The sequence below is a fragment of the Heterocephalus glaber genome, unplaced genomic scaffold, assembly GCF_053883595.1.
Source record: "Heterocephalus glaber isolate CG9 unplaced genomic scaffold, H.glaber_assembly_v1.0 deba00001773, whole genome shotgun sequence".
Classification (NCBI taxonomy): domain Eukaryota; kingdom Metazoa; phylum Chordata; class Mammalia; order Rodentia; family Bathyergidae; genus Heterocephalus; species Heterocephalus glaber.
This window is the reverse complement of record NW_028258463.1, coordinates 9,294,906-9,316,512: the sequence shown is the minus strand read 5'-3', so window position 1 is coordinate 9,316,512 and position 21,607 is coordinate 9,294,906. Positions and strand designations below refer to the sequence as shown.

At 37.4% G+C, this 21,607-nt stretch overlaps 1 protein-coding gene across 5 annotated transcripts in view; it reads left to right on the top strand.

Moving 5' to 3' along the window:
• The window catches only part of Med1 (mediator complex subunit 1), a 33,589-nt gene that overhangs the window by 5,334 nt on the left and 6,648 nt on the right, over positions 1–21,607 (top strand). For 4 of the 5 annotated variants that reach the window (XM_004859507.4, XM_004859508.4, XM_087202165.1 and 1 more), the window contains exons 3-16: positions 2,559–2,637; positions 4,840–4,894; positions 5,000–5,132; positions 5,815–5,843; positions 8,644–8,715; positions 10,965–11,039; positions 12,760–12,833; positions 13,471–13,560; positions 15,144–15,255; positions 15,840–15,964; positions 16,303–16,421; positions 17,838–18,039; positions 20,490–20,585; positions 20,689–20,794. In XM_004859507.4, coding sequence (XP_004859564.2) covers positions 2,559–2,637; positions 4,840–4,894; positions 5,000–5,132; positions 5,815–5,843; positions 8,644–8,715; positions 10,965–11,039; positions 12,760–12,833; positions 13,471–13,560; positions 15,144–15,255; positions 15,840–15,964; positions 16,303–16,421; positions 17,838–18,039; positions 20,490–20,585; positions 20,689–20,794 — 1,367 coding nt within the window. Of the gene's footprint in view, positions 1–2,558; positions 2,638–4,839; positions 4,895–4,999; positions 5,133–5,814; positions 5,844–8,643; positions 8,716–10,964; positions 11,040–12,759; positions 12,834–13,470; positions 13,561–15,143; positions 15,256–15,839; positions 15,965–16,302; positions 16,422–17,837; positions 18,040–20,489; positions 20,586–20,688; positions 20,795–21,607 lie in introns of those variants that run through there. The other variant, XM_021239909.2, reaches the window with a different exon arrangement.

The following is a 21,607-nucleotide window of genomic DNA, read 5'->3' as shown; positions in this document are numbered from 1 at the left end:
CTGAAGTCATAATGTCAGTTTGGTTTTCCACAATTTTGTTCTAAGAAACAAATGAGGTAGTAAATTTCAAAATGTCATATTACTAAAAGATTTCTGTAATTATAAATCCTGCAAATGCATATGTATCTTCACACCTTGGTTTGTCTATAAAGAAGGTATTTTTTGGTACTGGGGATCGAAATCAGGACCTTGCCCTTGTGAGGCAGGCACACCACCACTGAGCTAAATCCCTGGCTAAAGAAGGTATTTTTTAAAAAATGTTGCCAGGTGTGGTGGTGCTTGCCTGTGATCCCGGCACTCAGGAGATTGAAGCAGCAGGATCACTGTGAATTCAAGGCAGACTGAGCCAACATAGTGAGTTCGGGGCAGCTTGAATTACATAGTAAGACTGTTTCCAAAATTTTAAAACAGGATCTAAAAATAAATGAATGGCAGTTTTTCCATTCTGGAAATTCAGATGTCATTTAATATACCAAGGCAACTCTGTTCTCCTTTGAAATATGCTTTATAAATGATATTGTCAGAGACGTCATGAGATAGAATGACTCCAGGTAGCTATTAAGGCCCCCGATTTCTTGAGTAACCAGTATCTTGTTTTGGTCACCATGTCTTCTGTTGTGTACTTACTAGTTTTGCAAATTCAGAAACCTAATTTTGGGCCTGAAGATGTGGCTCAGTGTAGAGCGCTTGCATAGTGTGTACAAGGCCCTGGGTTCAGTTCCCAACTCTGAAAACAGAAAAGAAAGAAAAAGAAAAATCTTTTTTTGTTGTTTTTTGGTACCAGGGATCAAACTCAGGTCCTTGCGGTTGCACAGCAGGTGGCAAAACTACTGAGCTAAATCCTTGGCTCTCTATTTATTGATACATAAAGACTTTAAAGATTTTTTTTTTTAAAAAAAACACCTGCATACTAAAAAAAAAAACCTGCATACTAACCAAATCCCAGTAGGTGAACATGTAAATCCACATGCTTTATTAATTAACAACAGGGGCCTTATCTTTCTACTTTCTAAATCTGGTTTGTTTTCTTTCTTTCTTTCTTTCTTTCTTTCTTTCTTTCTTTCTTTCTTTCTTTCTTTCTTTCTTTCTTGTACTGGGAATCAAACTCGGGTCCTTGTGCTTGCAGGGCCAGGTGGAGGAACCACTGAGCAAATCCCCGGCCCTAAATGTGGTTTTCATTGCAAAGAAAATCTGTATTTGAGCCGGGGATTTACCTCAGTGGTTCTGCCACCTTCCTCGCAAACACAAGGACCCAAGTTCGATCCCTGGTACCAAAAAAAAAAAATCTGCTTTTTTATTTAAGGTGCAAGGGAATGCAGATTATTAATAAATCAGATGTTTGTTCTGTGAGAGTGGAATTAGAGCTTTATTTAGGGCATGGAAAAACCTGAAACACTATCCTTGGACTAAAAAACTGTTCACAGGGCCGGGGATTTAGCTCAGTGGTTTTGCCGCCTGCTGCACAAGTGCAAGGACCCGAGTTCGATCCCCGGTACCCCCCCCCCAAAAAAATCAAAACTGTTCACATTTCTGGATACTGGAATGTGTTGCAGAGAGAAATTTCTCTGGATAGAGTTAGAAAAACTATGTAGAATTTTTGCTCTTGGGAGTCCTTTTTCTGAACTACATATTCTGTAAGAGTTTGACTAAAATTGGGTTACATTTCTCAGATTACCTGCAGATCACTTTGTTATGTTTCTATTTAATGATGGTTTAGTCTTAAGACCAAGGCAGGCTGTTCAGATTTATGACCTGTCTTTTTTTTTTTTTTTTTGGTACAGTTCTGTATATCTTGTTTATAGAGCCACATAACTTTGTACAGTACACCTTGTTTATTCAGTACTGTAATTTTTGCTGATTGTACTGTATAGTATAGTCCTGTAGTTTTATGTTCTGTTGTACAGTACTGCATGTAAGAATTAGGCAAAAAAAGCAAACTCATGAAGTTGGAATTTCCTTTCACCATTTTTTTGCTCTGAATATCATAACATATATACTATATACAATTCATCATTTAGCAACCAATTCATTTAACAGCCTAGCCACATGAAGAGAACTGTCATTAAAGGAGAAGTATCTATATTTGGGAATTCCTAAATCTTCTGAGCTGCCTCCATTAAATGTCTAAATCTTAGGATATAGTGACTTCTGTAGGAAGTAGATGTTGTCTATTACATTTGATTCTTTGTTTGTTTGTTTATTTGTTTTTTTGAGACAAGGTCTTGATATGTAGCTTAGCCTGGTCTTGAATTTACTATGTAGCCCAGGTTGGCTTCAGGCTTGTGGCAGTCTTCCTGCTTTAGCCTCCTGAGTGCTGGAATTAAAGGTGTGCACTGCCACACCTGGGTTCATTTATTATATTCTTCCTAATCTTTTTCTGCCATCATAGATACGAACTTATTTTCCTTCAGATGGATGGACAGAGTAACAGATGAATCTTCAGATGATATAATGTATAGACTATCCTGAACTACTACTACTAGGATAGCATATATATTTATCCAAAGCATTGTTGGCTTGGTTCATTTTTACTTCCAATGTTTTCTCACTTGATACAGGAGAAAAGGGTTGTGATGAGTTCTGGAGGCCATCAACATTTGGTCAGCTGTTTGGAGACATTGCAGAAGGCTCTTAAAGGTTTGTAAATACCTTTGAAATATATTGATCTTATGTTGATCTAAGAAGGACTGTTTTATACTTATACTTGAAATGTAAATTAAAGTAGGCTAACTTTCTATACTAAAGTAGCTCTTGTTTTCATTTATGAAGGTGAAGTGAGGTCTTTCTTGAACTTTTGACACATTTATTTTTATGCTATTTTAGAGGTTGATAGAATATAAATAATGAAGAATAAGAAATTCTTTTTCTTTCTTGACAGGTGTGTGTGTGTGTATGTGTGTGTGTGTGTGTGTGTTTGTGTGTGTAAGAGAGAGACAGAGACAGAGACAGAGAGAGAAAGGGTCAGGCTATGTAGTTCAGCCTGGCCTTGAACTCACAGCAATCCTCCTACTTTAGCCTCTCTGAGTTCTGGAATTACAGGTGTGCACTACAATGCCTGCCCACATATTCTTTTTTGGTTTTTGTTTTTTTTGTGTGTGGTACCGGGGGTCAAATTCAGGACCTTGTGCTTTCGAGGCAGGCGACGGCACCACTGAGCTAAATCCCCAACCCTTTTTTTTTGGGTACCGGGGATCGAACTCGGGTCCTCTCACTTGTGACGAGGCAGGCGGAGGAACCACTGAACTAAATCCCTGGCCCCCACATATTCTATTTTAATTAACTAAGAAGATGGACATTTCAACTCTAAAATTTTTTTACAATGTTTATGGACAAAATTTTCAGGAAAGCTAGCCAGGCATGGTGGCACACACTTGTAATCCCAGCACTGGGGAGGCAGAGGCAGAAGGATTACCTCAAGTTTGAGGCCAGCTTGGACTGCATAGTGAGACCCTGTCAAAACCCTCCACCCCCCAAATTTTTTTCAGGAAAAAGCATTCATTTAAGTCATGAGTTTGGTTAATTATCTTTATAATGACTGATTTTAATTTTGGGGGAAAATGAAAGTGAAAAGATATTTTAGTGGTCTGATGTAGCTCAGTTATAGAGTGTGTGCTTAACACATAAAAGGCCCTAGGTTGGATCCCCAGCACCATGTAAATTCACACACATACATATACACAAATTTTACTTTAACCTACCACAAATGAACCGATTCAGCTGAGTTTTTTCTTTTCTTTTTAATTGTGATAAAATATACATAACAAAATTTACCTTTTTAATCATTTTTAATTAAATAATTCAGTGGCATTTAGTGCATTACCAATGTAGTTCAGGCTGGCCTTGAACTCAGCCTCCTGAGCGCTGGGATTATAGGCATGTGCCATGGCTACATTCAGTATTTTTTTTTTACTACCTTGGATCGAACTCAGGACCTTGTGCTTGTGAGGCAGGTGGCAGAACCACTGAGCTAAATACCTGGCCCTGCATTCACATTTTTCTGTAACCATCACCATCATTCATCTCCAGAACTTTTTTCATCTTCAAAACTGACACTCTTGAGTGGCGCTGCACCTGCCTGACAAGCACGAGGTCCTGAGTTTGATCCCCAGTACAGGGGGAAGGGGAATTGACACTCTGTATCCTTTAGTTTTTTGTTTTTTGTTTTTTGTGGGGTTTTTTGGTACTGGGGATTGAACTCAGGTCCTTGTGCTTGCAAGGCAGGCAGTGGAACCGCTGAGCTAAATCCCCGGCCCTCTGTATCCTTTAAACAATAGTATCCCACTTCCTTTCCCCCAGACCCTGGCAAGCACCAGTCTACTTTCTGTCTTTATGATCTTAACTACTCTGTATAACTCATATGATGGAATCAATATTTGTCCATGACTAGTTTATTTCACGTAGCATAATGTCTTCAAGGTAGATCTTTGTTGTTCACCTACTCAGAATTTCTTTACTTTTTAAAGTTGAATAATATTCCACTGTGTATACACTGCATTTTATCTAATTCATCTGTTGATGGACACTTGGGATGGTTCTGTTTTTTAACCATTGTAAATAATGCTGTGAACATTAAGGATTTTTTTGTTTTTGTTTTTCTTGGGGGTTTGTTGTTTTGTTTTTCTTGTGGAGCTGGGATTTGAATTTCAGGCCTTAAGCATGCTGGGCAAACCTTACCAGTAAATCTGGCACAGATTAAAGTATTTGAACATTTAACATGCTTATGGCTTAGGAAGATAGGATATACTCCGTAATACAGCTGTGTCTTTGAAGAATACCATTTAGAACAATCTTTGTATTTAGAACAATTTTTGTGATTTCTTGTGTTTAATTTTTTCACAGTAACATCTTTACCAGCAATGACTGATCGTTTGGAGTCAATAGCAAGACAGAATGGGTATGTAGTCTCATCTGTAGGCAGAAATGTTTCACTTAGTGTTAACTTTGGGTGGCTTTATTTATGTGTCTTCTATTAATTTTTGTTTTGATTTGTTCCTGCTAGACTGGGCTCTCATCTCAGTGCCAGTGGCACTGAATGTTACATCACGTCAGATATGTTCTATGTGGAAGTGCAGTTAGATCCTGCAGGACAGCTTTGTGATGTAAAAGTGGCTCACCATGGGGAGAATCCTGTGGTATGTGTTGTTGATATTTCACTGGAATCTGTGGGGTTTATTTAGGAACATAATTTAAAAATGAATTGTTGGGGTTCAAATAGCTTGGGTATAGGTTTTTTCATGAGCCACTGTAGGGATGATGTGGTGGGCTACATTGTTGTCTTTAAAATGTAATTTGGAGTAACTTGGTCCATCTCTGATACCATCCAAGGGCTTTGCAAAGTGGAAACACCAGAGGACCCTTTCCATTTCATATCAACAAACATGAGCCGCAGTTGAACAATAGGTGCTAGGGATACAGAAATAGATCTCACAATTCCCATCCTCAAAGAGATTACAATCAAGAAGAACAAATCATCTGAAAAAATCCTGTAATAGGGATGAATATAAAATGTATGTAATCACTGAGTTCAATATAGATTCCAGGGATGGCAATAAAGAGAGTTCCTGATGTTTTAACAAGCTACTAAAAGTTGATTTCTTTATAAACTATTCCTATATTTTGATTTTTAATTTCACACCCCAACCCCATGATTCACCAAGTAGGAAGAAGATGCTTCTTATATCTTAATATAAGGGCCTTCTGTAGCTCTAATGTTTTTATTACAAAGCATGTGCTATTATTGAAAGAGAAAAACTGTTGATGTCTTCAAAGGTATTCGTGTAATTTAATATTTTAACATAATTTCTTTGATTTCAGAGCTGTCCAGAGCTTGTCCAGCAGTTAAGGTGAGCAAATAACATTTATATTCCTTGATATTGTTAGATAATCCTGTTTTGTTGTTTTGTTTTGTTTTATTTTTTGAGGTAGGGTCATGCAATGTTGCCCAGACTACTCTTAACTTCTGGGCTCAAAGTATCTTGTCTCAGCCTCCTGAGTAGCTAGGACTATAGGCATGTGCTACTGCTATTATTTATATCTAGGGTGTTTGTTTCTTTGTGTTTTGTTTTGTTCTATTTTTTGAGACAGCGTCTTGCTATATAGCTCAGGCTGGCCTTGAACTCACTGTGTAGCCCAGGCTGGCCTCGAACTGGCAGTGATTCTCCTGTCACAGCCTCCCAAGTGCTGGGATTACAGGTGTGTGCCACCATGCCTGGCAATCTTCCAGGATTTGGGAGTCTACAGAAATTACTGTATATTAAAAAAAAAATTACTGTATATTTCTCAGAAACTAATTTTTTTTGAGCAAAATTGTTCATTTTGTATCTATTCACTGAATTGAATTAGCATGAATTTTAACCCCACTTGATCTAATCCAGGAGTACTTGATCAACCTCAGGAGTACTGACAGTTTGATTTGGAAAATTCCGCTCTCAGAGGCTACCTGGGGCATTATATGATGTTCAACAGCATTCCTTCCCTCTCTCCTCTAGTTGCTAGTAGTATTCCTTCAGTTGTGACACTCAAATATATCTCCAGGGGTTAGGGATATAGCTCAATGATAGAGTTCTTTTGTGGCATAAAGAAGGCCCTGAGTTCCATTCCTAGCACCCCCCCTGAAAAAGTTTACTTTGATATAAATAAATAAAATATAAATAAAAATGTCTCCAGATATTGTCACATGTAGTGGGGGACAAAAATCACCAAATCACCCCTGCTGAGAATTGATCTAGCCTCAGGAATTATGTATGGAACAAAAATAAATAGAACCTCAGCATTGAATCAAGAGAAGGCTTGAGAAAAATGAATCAGTACCAAGAAAACAAAGTTTTTGCTTCAGTTTGAGAAAAATTGTGTTACATTTAAGGTACATAGATGATAATCTGTCACAGTAAAAGTAACAGGCTTGAATACAGCCTTTTTTATTAGTTGGTTGCTTTTTCTACTGACTTGTCTTTTCCCTTTAAAATGAATGGAAATTTCTCTGCTTAAATTTAAACCAAGCTTTAAGACTTTCTGGGAATTTAAGAAAATCATTATGTCAGTTTTGTTGTAAATATAGTGAAATGCTCAGATGCCACCTGGGGATAACTTAGAGTGTTAACATTGAGGAAATAAGTTTTACACTCAGCCTGCTCAGTCATCAGTTTAATGTGTTTAAGCCAATAACCCAATTGGAACCAATTTTTAAAAAATTGTAATGCAACATAATTAGGTAACCTTCCCTGATTTGACCGAATGAGTAAGTCTCCTAAGGTGTATACCAGAACACTCCAGAAGGAGCCAACATCTATAGTTCTCATCTGGAGTAGGTGGCATACTGATTTATGAACTGGTGGTCTTCTGCGGTTAATTTGTAAGCCTGCTGATGAAGGGAGCCTCAGAATGAATGTTAGTTACCCTCTGCCTGGTATTTTCATTCACCTGCTATGGATGGTAATAGTGACTAGGGAATATATTTTGCTGCTGCTCTTTTTTTCTTTTACTGTCATAGCACTATGGGCTGTGAATATTTGAGAAATAGTCATAGCATGACTGATACAGTAGCTGGCATTGTCATGGCGGTTTAATTTTCTAGAGGTCTTTTTTCCCCCTTTGAGTCTGAAAAAAGAGGATTGTTCAAATGTACTGTATTTGTAAATGTCCAAAGCTCATTCAGTGAAGAATCTGAGCCCTTGCTAGTAGTTTCTTTTTCTTAGGACAGATTTGGTCATAGGAGTGTCTTGGAATATGTGATTTCTTCCTCCATCACCATTCCCCTGCTTTTAGGTTGCCATATATCTGCAAATGTTCTAGGTTCCTTACTTATGGATGCCTCATTAGTACCTACGCAATTAAAAAATTCTTTATTAAAATTTGATTAACTGTTGTACTGAGAATTCAGCCCATGGCCTTTGCACTGAGCTATATCCCCAACCCTTTTTTTATTTTTTATTTTGAAACAATAATCTTACTAAATTGTTCTGGCTGGACTCCCAAATTGTAATCTTCTTGCCTTATCATCCCAGAGTGTTGGGATTACAGACATGCACCACCACACCTGGCTTGCCTTATTTATTTATTTATTCATTCATTCATTCATTCATTCATTTATTCATTTATTTATTCGTTTATTTGTTTGGTTTTTTTGAGACACCTCACTTTGTGGTCCAGTTGTCCTCGCTCAGCCTCACAAGTGCTGAAATTACAGAAGTGTGCCACCATGCTTAAAATTTTTATTTTCTATTGACTTGCAGTCTGAGTCACTTTTTTTTTGGTACCAGGGATCCAATTCAGGACCTTGTGCTTGCGGGGCAGGCGGTGGCACCACTGAGCTAAAGCCCCCGTCCTTGAGTTACATATTAATAGGAAAGGAAAGTGATTCATTTAAACTGTTTCATTATTGAGGTGGTAACTAGTGTATGACTTTTCAGGTCTTTTGACTTGCTGCTTCCTTTTGACTTTTATAGTGCTTTATTACCACCTCTAGAAAAACGAGCAGAAAGATAAAGGAAATTATTTTCTTTTCTTTTACTAGCCTTGATTGATGCCAAAAATATTGGGGGGAAAGTTAGACTATCAAAATCAGTTTTATATGATTTCTGGCAAATTCTTTGTAAGATTGGGTAGTAATTGCTTGTATTTTTCTTCTTTCTGTAATTCCTATAGGGAAAAAAATTTTGATGAATTTTCTAAGCACCTTAAGGGCCTTGTTAATCTGTATAACCTTCCTGGAGACAAGTAAGTATTTTATTAATGTATTTATTTATATATTTGATGCTTTTTGGAAAAAATCAGTATAAATCTGTAAATGATTTTGTGCTTACAAATTTGCTGTTCTGCTGTATATCATTCCTGATTTCCACTTATACTACAATATATAGCTCAGCTTCTGTCTTTATGTTTTACACTGACAGTATCTGAATAGTAGATTACAATGTCAGAAGAAAGAGTATAATCCTTAAAATCTTCAAAATACTGAGTTTTAGGATGAAATGAATGAGTTGTTACAGAACTGGCTTGCAATTTTTATCTTTAACCCCCCTGGGATTCCATTCAACTGCTTTGTTCTTTAAGCACAAATAAAACAGCTTTGGTAGTACTAAAACTGAGCTTTGAAATTGATTATAAAAATCACTTTTTAAAAAATTATGTTTTTTAGGGCCGGGGATTTAGCTCAGTGGTTTCACTGCCTGCTGTGCAAGTGCAAGGACCCGAGTTCGATCCCTGGTACCAAAACAAAATAAAATAAAATAAAAATTATATTTTTAAAATTTATTTTTTAGAGGCATGTATTTTCTTAGTATATGCACATAAACAAACATACACAATTTTCATAACTAATAAATTCTTTTCTTTTTTTTTTTGGTACCAGGGATGAAACTCAGGACCTTGTGCTTGCCAGGCAGGCGCGGTGCCACTGAACTAAATGCCCAACCCATAACTAATAAATTCTTAAACTGTAGCCTGCTTTAAAAGCATGTGAATGAGATTACTATTGAGACTTGCAAATCTCTCAGAATTATAGTTCTCTCCAAACCTTTTAACCCATGTTAAAACAAAACTTCCAAGGAAAAGGTCATTTTAATCTGAAAGTCACATTTTACCACAAGAAAAGAAAAATAAGAAAACTCAGCATTATATGTCATAAAATGTGTGGGGTATACATTCTAGTGTTTTTCCCCTATTTAGATCTTTTTTTATGTTGCAGTCTATTAAAGTGTCATACTGGTACCAATTTGGGCCAGCCCCTTTGTTTCAGAGCGCTATTCTTTTTATCTGTGCCTGGTTTTACTGTAGTTGAGCAAACATAGGAGCAAGCAAAGAAAAACCCCAAGATCCAATAGAAAAGAGCAAACCCAAAACCAACCACTTGTACATGAGACACATTCAGTATCATTCAATAGGAAAACCACTTGATGATTTGGAGGGACTACAGTGGGATATTTGAAGGGACAATACAACGTGTCCTTGCCTGATTCAGTTGCCAGTACATATAAGAATATGCGTAAGAGAACAGAAATCACTATGCATTAATTCTTTTCTTTTTTGTGGTGCTGGGGATTGAACCTAGGCCCTCACACATTAGGCAAGTACTGTACCTCTGAGCCACATCCCCAATGCTAAAGTTGGTTTGGTTTTTTGAGGCAGGGTCTCACTATGTTGCTCAGGCTGGCCTTGAACTCCTGGCAGTACTGCCTCAGCCTCCCACCGGTGTGTGCCACCATGCCCAGCAAGATGGTTCTTTTTTTTTTTTCTGGTACCAGGAATCGAACTCAGGACCTTGGGCTTGTGAGGTGGGCATGGCGCCACTGAGCTAAATCCCCGCCCAAATTGGTTCTTTTTTATTTATTTTTTATTTTTTATAATGCAAATAGAGGAATAAGTTTATGTTTAAAAAAGGAAGATGACTAGAGCATCATGTTAACTAAACACTTACTCTCTGCCAGCTATTTGAAGTGTTTTGGATATATTAGCTCCTATATTCTTTACAGGAATCCTAAGATGGGGTTAATATAATTCTTTTTTTTTTTTTTTTTTTTTGGTACTGGGGATCAAACTTGGGACCTTGTGCTTGTGAGGCAGGCACTGGAACCACTGAGCTAAATCTCCGGCCCAGGGGTTAATATAATTCTTATTGTATTAATAAAATTATGCTACAAAATAATTTGCCCAAGGTTAGACAATGATTGGTAAAATAAGCTTCCAAATCACACAATTTAACCACATTATAAAAATTAATTATAGAAAAAGATCTGTCATCAAGTTGGTTCTTTTTTTTTTTTTGGTACCGGGGATCGAACTTGGGTCCTTGCGCTTGCGCAGCAGGCGGCGAAACCATTGAGCTAAATCCCCGGCTGGTTCTTTTTTAAAAAAAATATTTTCAGTGCCTCCAACACAGACTCACCCTTTAGGCTTTCTGTATCACTGTGTACATATATATGTATTTTTCAACTATTTAACTCATTTTCCCCTTATCTCCTCTCCAGCAAACTGAAGACTAAAATGTACTTGGCTCTCCAATCCCTAGAACAAGATCTATCAAAAATGGCAATTATGTACTGGTAAGATTGGCTAAGAGTCAGTTTTTTCTTTTGCGGCCATACTTAGATTGAACCTAAGTTCTTGCATATGATAAACAAGGATTCTAGTGCTGAACTATATCTCAAACCCTTATTATTATTTCTTATTTGTTTGTTTGGTATTGGGGATCAAACTCACAACCTTGTGCTTGTGAGGCAGGGGTGATGCCACTGAGCTAAATCCCTGGTCCAAACGCTTATTATTTTTTAATTTTGAGATAGGGTTTCACTAAGTTGCCTGGACTGGCCATGAATTCATGATCCTCTTGCCTCAGTTACTGAGTAGATGAGATCACAGGCATGTGCCATCATGCCCTGCCTTAAGGAGTCAATTCTATATGACTCCTGTAATTTCACCCAGGGGTATTATTAGGTCCTAATTTATTCATATATATTATACATATAATATTACAGATTATATATAATATAGATAATATACACATGTCTCCATTATATGTGTAATATAGCATAGACATATACAATACAATTCCTCATTTAATGACCTGCTTGTTTAATGACTGTTTGGACTTACAACCTGCATTCAGACTTACGATGTGGGAATGTGAGCAACAGTGCAGCCTTATTGTGGCTTCTTCTACAGTACAGTATTGTAATTTGTGCTCCTTTTACTGCATGGTACAGTCCTGTAGTTTTATATTCTGTTATACATTACAGTACTGCACATAAGAGTTACACAAATAAAAGCAGTCATCAAGTTGGAGTTTCTTTTGACCATTTCTTTGTTTTGAATATTATAATGTACAAACTATACACAATTCCTCATTTAATGACTACTTCATTTAATGACACCTAGTCACAGGAACAAAACTCAGTTGTTAAACAAAGAGTAGCTGTATATAAAAATAATATAAATACAGTATAGCTGTATATATATATATAGTAGCTATATATAGCCTGTTTTATAGATATGCATTAAATTATAAATCTTCATATCATAGAGATAATAACATTTCCCAGTATATAATTTGATGTATTTATATTATACCCATATTATATGTCTTGATTAGCTCCTTTCTCTTCCTGTATGATGATTGCATTTCATTTTTTTTCCTTTTTCTTTTTTATTTATTTATTTATTTTTGATACCAGGGATGGAACTTGGGACCTTGCGCTTGTGAGGCAGGCAGAGGCACCACTGAGCTAAATCCCCGGCTCATGCATTTCATTTTCTGAGTGTCAGTATCATTAAGTTGTTTTGTTTTCACATACAGGTTTTATCTAAAAACTTGTCAAGCTTGGACTCCCATCTAATAAATAGTGGTAATTTTCCTTTACCATATTATAAATTAATATGTACTGGGCCGGGTATTTAGCTCAGTGGTTTCATTGCCTGCCTCAAAAGCACAAGGACCCAAGTTCGATTGCCAATACCATAATTAAATAAACAAATAAAGTAAGTAACTAAGTATGTACTTGGAAATAATCCCTTTACTTTGAAGATGAAGTACACTTGATATATTTCCAGTTACAGGACAGTCATAATGGTAGTACTATAAGACATTAAGAGTTGATCTCAGGCTGGGGATTTAGCTCAGTGGTTCTGCCGCCTGCCTCAAAAGCACAAGGTCCCGAGTTCTATTCCCAGTACCCAAAAAAAAAAAAGAGTTGATCTCAGTATCATACTGTGCACCAAGACCATCTGGGCTCAAATACAAGCAAACATGAATCATTTGTCTTGCAGGAAAGCAACTAATGCTGGTCCTTTGGATAAGATTCTTCACGGAAGTGTTGGCTATCTCACTCCAAGGAGTGGAGGTATGTTAACCTGTTTTGAATATTTAGAAAAATGTCTAATTTTTATTGAAGAGTCATTACTTTTTGAGGCAGGGTCTCTCTTTGTAGTTCAGGCTGGCCCTGAACTCACTATGTAGCGCAGGCTGGCCTTAAACTCACAGCTATCCTCCTGCATCAGCCTCCTGAGTGCTGAGATTTCAAGTGTACACCACCATGCCCAGCTAGGGTCATTACTTTTCAGTTCATCTTGGACTTAGTAAGATACAAACAAAAGTATTAAGGTGTATTATGTACATGTACCAACTCCACACAAGGAAGTCAACATGTACTACAAACATGTACTAATAAAAATAAAATAACTGGCTGTAATCTACCAAAATGAAAAAGGATACAGAGGGAGAAACTTACCAGTGAGTTATATATTTTGTACTAATTTCTAAGGTGTCAACACTTGGTTTCCCTGTATTTTTTTTCCCAGTTGTGTGAAGTAAATTGTCACTCTCAGAATCAAAGCTTAATCTTCTTTATCACATTGTACAAACTGCTTTGGAACATGACACCTTATATCTGTGAAACTATGTAGCCTTATACAAATGTAAATGTATCTCTTATTTGTAATTCACTGGTAAAGGTACAGTAATGAGTTTGGTTTTCATAGGTCATTTAATGAACTTGAAGTACTATGCCTCTCCTTCTGACCTGCTAGATGATAAGACTGCATCTCCTATCATTTTGCATGAGAATAATGGTAAGAATTGAACTGTGAAGCAACTGAAAGTTTTGTCCAGTGTTTTAAAAGTATGTGTAAAATTTGAAAGCCCTGTCTGCCATAATTTTTGCTTTGGTACTCTTCTATGAGTTTGCTATTCTTACCATATGTACCTGGTACAATATACACATACATAGTCGTATACATGCTGATATACACATCCATATTATGTGTATATTCATACACATACTAGGAGTGTATAAGTGAGTCAAGAAATGTAAACCATTTGATCTAAAATAATTAGTTTTACACATTATGTTAAATATAAAGAAATTAGTCAACTTACTAAAGAACCACATAATGGTTGTTATTTTCTATTTGAACTTAATGTGCCTAAAGATAAGGAGAAACAGCCTAATAGCTCATTTGGTCCCCTTGTAACATCAATCATTTATTCTATTATTAATCCCCCTTAGGAGCTTACTGGGGATGAAACCCAGGACTTTGCACTGAGCTACATCCCTAGCCCTTTGTAATTTTTTATTATGAGACAAGAGTCTCACTAAGTTGCTCAATTGCCCAGGCTTGTCTCAAACTCGTAGTCCTCCTGCCTCAGCCTCCCTGCGTGCTGGGTTTGCAGGTGTATGCCACCACACCTGGCTGTTACCTATAATTAGAATTTTTTTTGTTGGTTTGTTTTTTGAGACAGGGTCTCACTTTGTAGTTCAGACTGGCCTTGAACTCACTATGTAGCCCATCCTAGTTTTAAACTCAGTGATCCTCCTGCCTCTGCCTCTGCCTCCTTAGTGCTGGGATTATAGGTGTGCACCCACCTATAATTACAATATTATTTAAATCCTTTCTAAAATTGGATAGCAGAAGTAAATGTTGGTAATGAGCCCTTCAAAAATTTTCTTCCTGCCAGGGATTTAGCTCAGTGGTGCCACTGCCTGCCTTGCCAAGTGCAAGGTCCCAAGTTCAATCTCCAATACCAAAACCAAAAATTTTCCTCCTTGGAATATATTATTATTATTTTTTATTTATAGCCAAAAAGAAATGTTGGTTGGACAGGTACTTTTGAACATTTCTAATTTAAATACAAATGAAATTATCTAAGAAATTATGGTTGGTAAATAATGTAGAATGTTTTAGTCACTTTCTTGTCCCTGAGACAAAATACCCATCACCCACAACTTTAAAGAGGAAAATTTATTTTGGCTCACAGTTTGTAGAGGTTTCAGTCCAGGTGGGCTGCTCCAAGGCAGGGTGGCCTGGCAGAGGAGGCTTGCTCATGGCAGGACAGTTAGGAAGCAGAGAGGGATCAAGGGAGGAGGGAGGGAGATAGATCCTTCCAGGCCACATTCCCAGTGACCCACCTCTCCAGCCCGGCTTCACCTCCTAACCTTAGGTTTAGCTATACATCATCAAGTGACTGATTCACAGATATCTGAGTATTATACCCCCATGATCCAGTCACCGCCCAGAAGCCCTGCCTATAAGTGCAGGAGTCTTTGGGGGACATCTAGATATAAACCACCACACAGAAGTTACCTTTTTCTTTTTAATTTCACGATCCCGTAATTGGATTTGCTTTGAAGACCATTTTTGTTTTCTATACCCAGTTCCTCGATCTTTGGGCATGAATGCATCAGTGACGATTGAAGGAACATCTGCAATGTACAAACTCCCAATTGCACCGTTAATTATGGGGTCACATCCAGCTGACAGCAAGTGGTAAGTTAAACATACTTTTAGAATTGCAAAGTCCACTTTTTTACTTCAAGGCCAGTGTGAAACAAATACTTCACTTGGCTCTTTCCCTTCTTGAATTTCTAGAAGTTGTTGGCTTTTTGTTTTGTCCATTAATTTCTCCTTTTTGAGAATCTTCGTGAGTATTCTTTTTCTGGCATCTGCTCAGAGAACACATTCTGACTCTAAATAAATGTTTTTTATTTTTGTTTGTTTTGGTGCTAGAGATTGAACCTAGGGCCTTCTTTCTACATGCTAAGCATGTATACCCCTAGTCCCAAGATAAATGCTGAAATAAATACTTGAGCATTACAAAACTAGTATGTTTACTAATTGTGGGAAGGAAATTCTAAGAATTAACTTTTTGTTTGTTTGGGTTTTTTTTTTTCTTTTGGTTCCAGGGATCGAACTCAGGACCTTGCACTTGCCAGGCAGGCGCTATGCCGCTGAGCTAAATCCCTGCCCCAAAAATTAACTTTTGATAGACTGCACGTGTCTATGTAATATATACATGTCTACTTCATCTTCATGTCAAGTCAACATGCAACCCTTTCTCTCTTTTTTTGAAGGACTCCTTCTTTCTCCTCAATCACCAGTGCCAACAGTGTTGATCTTCCTGCCTGTTTCTTCTTGAAATTTCCTCAGCCAATTCCAGTATCTAGAGCATTTGTTCAGAAACTACAGAACTGCACGGGTGATTTTCATTATTTATTTTTTTAAAGTGTTCACCAAACTTTAATGAAATTAAGTTTTGAGCACCAAAAATAAAAAAATAAAATGAAAAGGTTTTGAGCACTAGGAGCTAATATAAATGTGAACAGGATATTTCAGATTATCCCAGTCAGATTATAGTCTTGTGGGCATCAAAAAAGTATTGACAGGTATAGATGTTACGGTGTTTTATATTAGTAAATGTTTGGTAAGTACATTTTTAATAAGTGGATAAATAAATGAAAAAAATCATAATGGGAAAATCAATTTGTCAACATTTTGAATTTGATGGGATAATTATATTAATCCTTGTTTTTCTAGGGATTCCATTGTTTGAAAGTCAACCAACTTATGTACCCCTCTATGAATTGATCACTCAGTTTGAGCTGTCAAAAGATCCTGATCCCATACCTTTGAATCACAACATGCGGTTTTATGCTGTAAGTGTGGCCTTGTGGAGCTAGAATGTTGTACATTATGTTTGGACCTAAGATCAAAATCTTCCTTTTTAGAATTACTGAGGTCAGGTAAGTTTCTTAGGACTACATGATCATGTCCTACTGCCTTAGTCAAGCAAGAAGTTAGAAAACTCTCTGGTACGTTTTGAAGTAAAAGGGCATAAAGCTCCCTAGTCAGAAAAATTGAAATTTGTCTTTTTCTTTGGCTGAATTTCTCGAAGAGCTAAAAGTTTTAATGGTACTCTGAGCATTTACAAGGTAATAGATAGATGTCAACAGTTCTTGGGATGGTAATATACTTTAGTAGTACAGTACTTGCCTAGCATAAGGAAGGGCCTGAGTACCGCACACAAACACACACACAGACGAATTCTTATTGTTTCTTTCAAGTACTTTTATTCTTTCTTTTTTCTTTTTTTTTTTTTTTCATTTTAAAAATTTTATTAGAAGTACCATGACTTTTATAATTGGAAAAGTTCTTCAGGTACACTCAGAGAATAAGATGCTGGAATGAATCCATCTTGAAAGGCTCCAAAACCTCATTTAGTCTTGAATTTATTTGAATGTTTGATGATAGTCTAGACTAATGTAGTAGTTCATAAGTTCTGGCTGCATTGCAGTATATATGATACTTTAGGAACAATGGATTTTGCATATATGGCTTCGGAGGGTCCTGTCCGTCCCCATCCCCAGGCATCTGGATATTGAACCCAAGGCTTCATGGGCGCTAGCTAGGCAGGCACTTTAACACTGAGTCACGCATACCTCCCGAGCCCTTTTAAATTTTATTTTGAAACGGTCTCACTGTGTTTCCCAGGCTGGCCCTGAACTTGAGACCCTCCTGCCTTAGCCTCCCTAGTAGGTAAGATTATAGGTATATGCCACCATGGCAAACTCAGGAGCCTCTTTCATCTTCTTTTTTTTTTTTTTGGTACTGGGGCTCGAACTCGGGACCTTGTGCTTGCGAGGCAGGCGGTGGAACCACTGAACTAAATCCCTGGCCTTAGAGTAATTAAGTTTTTTTTTTCTTTTTGGTGTTTTTTCTTTTTGTTTTTTTTAGTTTTTGTTTGTTGGTACCAGGGATTGAACTTGGGACCTTGAGCTTGCAAGGCAGGCAGTGGAACCACTAAGCTAAATCCCTGGCCCAGGAGCCTCTTTAATACAAATTACTGTAGTAATTATTACATTGGCTAAGTTAGGAACCCATCAGTATAGAGCATTTACTAAAATGATCTTTTCAGCCTAGTGAGTAACTGGCATTTATAAAATCACTAGTCGGATAATTCACTGTGCAGTTTTATTATGTCTCATGACTTTTTTTGTGCTTTTTTGAGTAGAACTTTTCCAGGATAGCTTGTGGGTAATTAAGTGCCACTCATTTTGTGTCTTTTTGCCTAGGCTCTTCCAGGTCAGCAGCACTGCTATTTCCTCAACAAGGATGCTCCCCTTCCAGATGGCCGAAGTCTGCAGGGAACACTCATTAGCAAAATCACCTTTCAACACCCTGGCCGAGTTCCTCTTATTCTGAATATGATCAGACACCAAGTGGCCTATAACACCCTAATTGGAAGCTGTGTCAAAAGAACTATTTTGAAAGAAGGTACTTTTTTTCCTTTTGATATACTCAGTGGAAGAAAAGAACTAGTCCACTAGTTCTTTAATTTGGTGCCCTTTTAAAACTGCAGATGCTTGATTTTTACATGCAGATGAACTGAAGTAGAAATTGAATGGGAGCCACATGGTGAAGCATACCTGTGAGACTGAGGCAGGAGGATCATAAGTTCCAGCCCAGGCTAGGTGAATTAACTAGAAACTGAAAAAGAAAAACGGGGTAGGGAATGTCAGCAAAGGCCCAGAGCTTATTCCCAATTACTGCAGGGAAAGAAAGAAAAAAGAATCTCAATGAGAAGAGTCAGGAAATCTAATGTAACCTCCAGAAATTTTTTCTTTTTTTTGGTACTGGGGGATCAAACTTGGGACTTTGCGCTTACCGGGCAGGCTCCGGAACCACTGAGCTAAATCCCTGGCCCCACCAGAAATTATTTTGATGAAACCTATCTGTTCCAGTTGGCATTTGCGAACCACTGTTTTTTGCAGTGGACTTAATTCTTTTTCTAAACATATTAATATAATTGGGATTTTAGGGCCTGTACTTTCCACCAGGTATTTATAAGGTAGGACTTGCAATGCTGTGGTGAGAGACAATTTATTTTATTTTATTTTATTTTATTTTATTTTATTTTATTTTATATTTTGAAATGTAACTTTTTGCTGTCTAAATCTCAAGATTTTTTTATTTTTTTATTTTTTTTGGTACCGGGGATTGAACTCGGGTCCTTGCACTTGTGCAGCAGGTGGCGAAACCACTGAGCTAAATCCCCGGCCCATAATCTCAAGATTATTAGGACAGAAATTTTTAGCTCTAGTCCTTAGTTATTGTATTTTCTCTTCCTATTCATTGGGATAATCACATCCCTTTAAAAAAAGTGAGACTCCTTTCTTCTCTCAAGATTCTTGATAACTAATGTTTTTCTTTATTTGTTTATTTGTTGTTTGTTTGTTTGTTTTTAGACAGGGTCTTGCTATGTAGTTCAAGCTGGCCTTCAACTCCCTATGTAGCCCAGGCTGGTCTCAAACTCATGGTGATCCTCCTGCCTCAGCGTCCCGAGTGCTGGGATTACAGACATGGGCCACCACACCTGGCCTGGGAAGCTAATGTTTTTCAAACATAGTTGGCTATTAGCAGCTTTGACGTAAAGTTTGGCTGCCTTACTAGTCACTGTTAATATTTTTGCTTAGTCATATATCATTCCAGTAATCGATATATATCAGTGTAAATGATAAGCAAGAATAAACAGGGAAGGTAAATAGATATCTTTCATAAGAATAACAATTGATTTAGAAAGAGAAATTTTCAAGAGTTGCATTACTAATAGAGCACAAGCAAGCAAACTTGTTCTTTTATTTTGTGAGTTTCCTATCAGAAGTGTCCAAATGGCTTTGGGGTATGTATGTATCTGTGTATTTACTTATTTTATTTATTTTTTGGTACCGGGGATTGAACTCAGGATCTCGAACTTGCGAGGCAGGTGCTGTTGAGCTATATTCCCGGCTCTTTATTTTGGTTCTCTGAGATAGGGTCTTGCTTTGTGGTTCAGCCTGGCTTTGTTTGTTTGTTTTTTGTTTTTTGGTACTGGGGCTGGAACTTAGGACCTTGGAATTCCGAGGCAGGCGCAGTGCCACTGAGCTAAATCCCCAGCCCTAGCCTGGCCTTGAATTTACTGTGTAGCCCAGGCTGGCTCTGAACTCAAGGTGATCATCCTGCTTCAGCCTCCTGACTGCTAGGATTACAGGTGTGTGCCACCATACCTGGCCTTTAGGGTGTTTAAAAATGATTTTTCATTGGGTTGTTATAGAGCTAATCCTACAGAACTGCATGATTTTCCCCAAGAAAATACGTGATTATTTTGTCTCATTTAAGAATGTTTTGCTTATATAGTTCAGTGCTAGAATGCTTATCTAGCATGCACAAGGCCCTGGGTTCAATCCCTAGCATTCCAGAAACCAGTGATAAAACAAATACAAAAAAAACCAGATGGATGTGGGGGTTCACAACTATAATTACAGCACTATGGGAGGCTGAGACAGGAGGGTCACAAGTTCAAATCCAGACTGGGTAACATAACAACTTTGTGAGATTTTGTCTCAAAATAAAAATTTAAAAAGGGATTGGGATGTAGCTCAGTGTGAAGTCCCTGGGTTCAGTCTGTAGAATCACCAAAGAAGACAAAAGAAATTAGGTATCGTTTATCCTTCTCTTAGAAAATTAAAAGTGTAGTTACTTTTTTGTTATGGAGAAATTTGTGATAAACTGATTCTTTCTGTCTCCTGTGGATGGCCTTGCAGGGTTTTTTGTATGGCAAAAGGATGGAATTTAGTTTCTAAGAAGGGGGAAAAATTGATTTCATTCTGCATGTTTCAGGATTATTACTTATTTGTCTCCTGTCTTATATTTGGTTGATTGCTTTATGGTTGTCCTTTGCCTTTCAGATTCTCCTGGGCTTCTCCAGTTTGAAGTGTGTCCTCTCTCAGAGTCCCGTTTCAGTGTATCTTTTCAGCACCCTGTGAATGACTCCCTGGTGTGTGGTGAGTTGTGTGGGTGGCTCACACCTCTCTCAGGATAGCTGGATCATCCCTGTGTCTGTTTTAGAATCTATCTCAAACAGCTCCTCTGTATTTTGTCTTTCAGTGGTAATGGATGTACAGGACTCAACACACGTGAGCTGTAAACTCTACAAGGGGCTGTCAGATGCACTCATCTGCACAGATGACTTCATTGCCAAAGTTGTTCAAAGGTAGCACTGACCCTTTTCCATCAGCATCCCACTAAGAGGTGTATAAAGTATATTGTTTTCAGTATTAGAATGAATTGGAAATAAAGGAGAAAACCTTTTTAGTCATTGCTTTGAATTCATTCTTTTTGCTTGTGGATTCAAAAGTGGTCTGAACCTTGGTTTTTAAAAAAATACCACAAGGAAGTAATAGGTCAGGTAGGTAACTTCAGACTTGCATTAGGGTGCTTGAAGGTGGGGAGAGCTGAAATAAGATGTCGAAGTTTTGCACATGTCCTCTTTTGCCGCTTTTGAACAGATGTACCATGTTAAGTGCACAATGTGGGAAGATACTTAAGCTAGTCAGCTTCCCAGAAGCATTAATGTGTAATATTGAGAGTTTTCTAAAGCAGGGGCTGGCAGCTGTTACAGGACTAGTTTTTATAGGAACATTGTTCATTTTACATGTCTATATAGCTTTTAAGATAAGATGGTAGAATAGACAGAACACCTATGGCCCACAAAGCCAGAAATATTACTATCTGGCTCAATAAGAAAAAGTGATGTTTTCAAATGTATATTATAAATTGATAGTGAAGATAAGAAGTGCCTTACCTCAAAATAAACAAGATTAGTGCTTAAGGCAGAAGCACTTTTCACAGTGGTTAGCTTTGGAACATCTAAACTGTTAAGGTTTGGAACTTAAAAGGTTAAGAGACTTTTGAGTGGCTCACTAGTGAGATCATATATGTATCTCAATCACCACATGAAGTTAACAAAAGATATGTCTTACTGAACTTCATTATTTCCAGTTTTACTTCAAAATGAAATCTAATT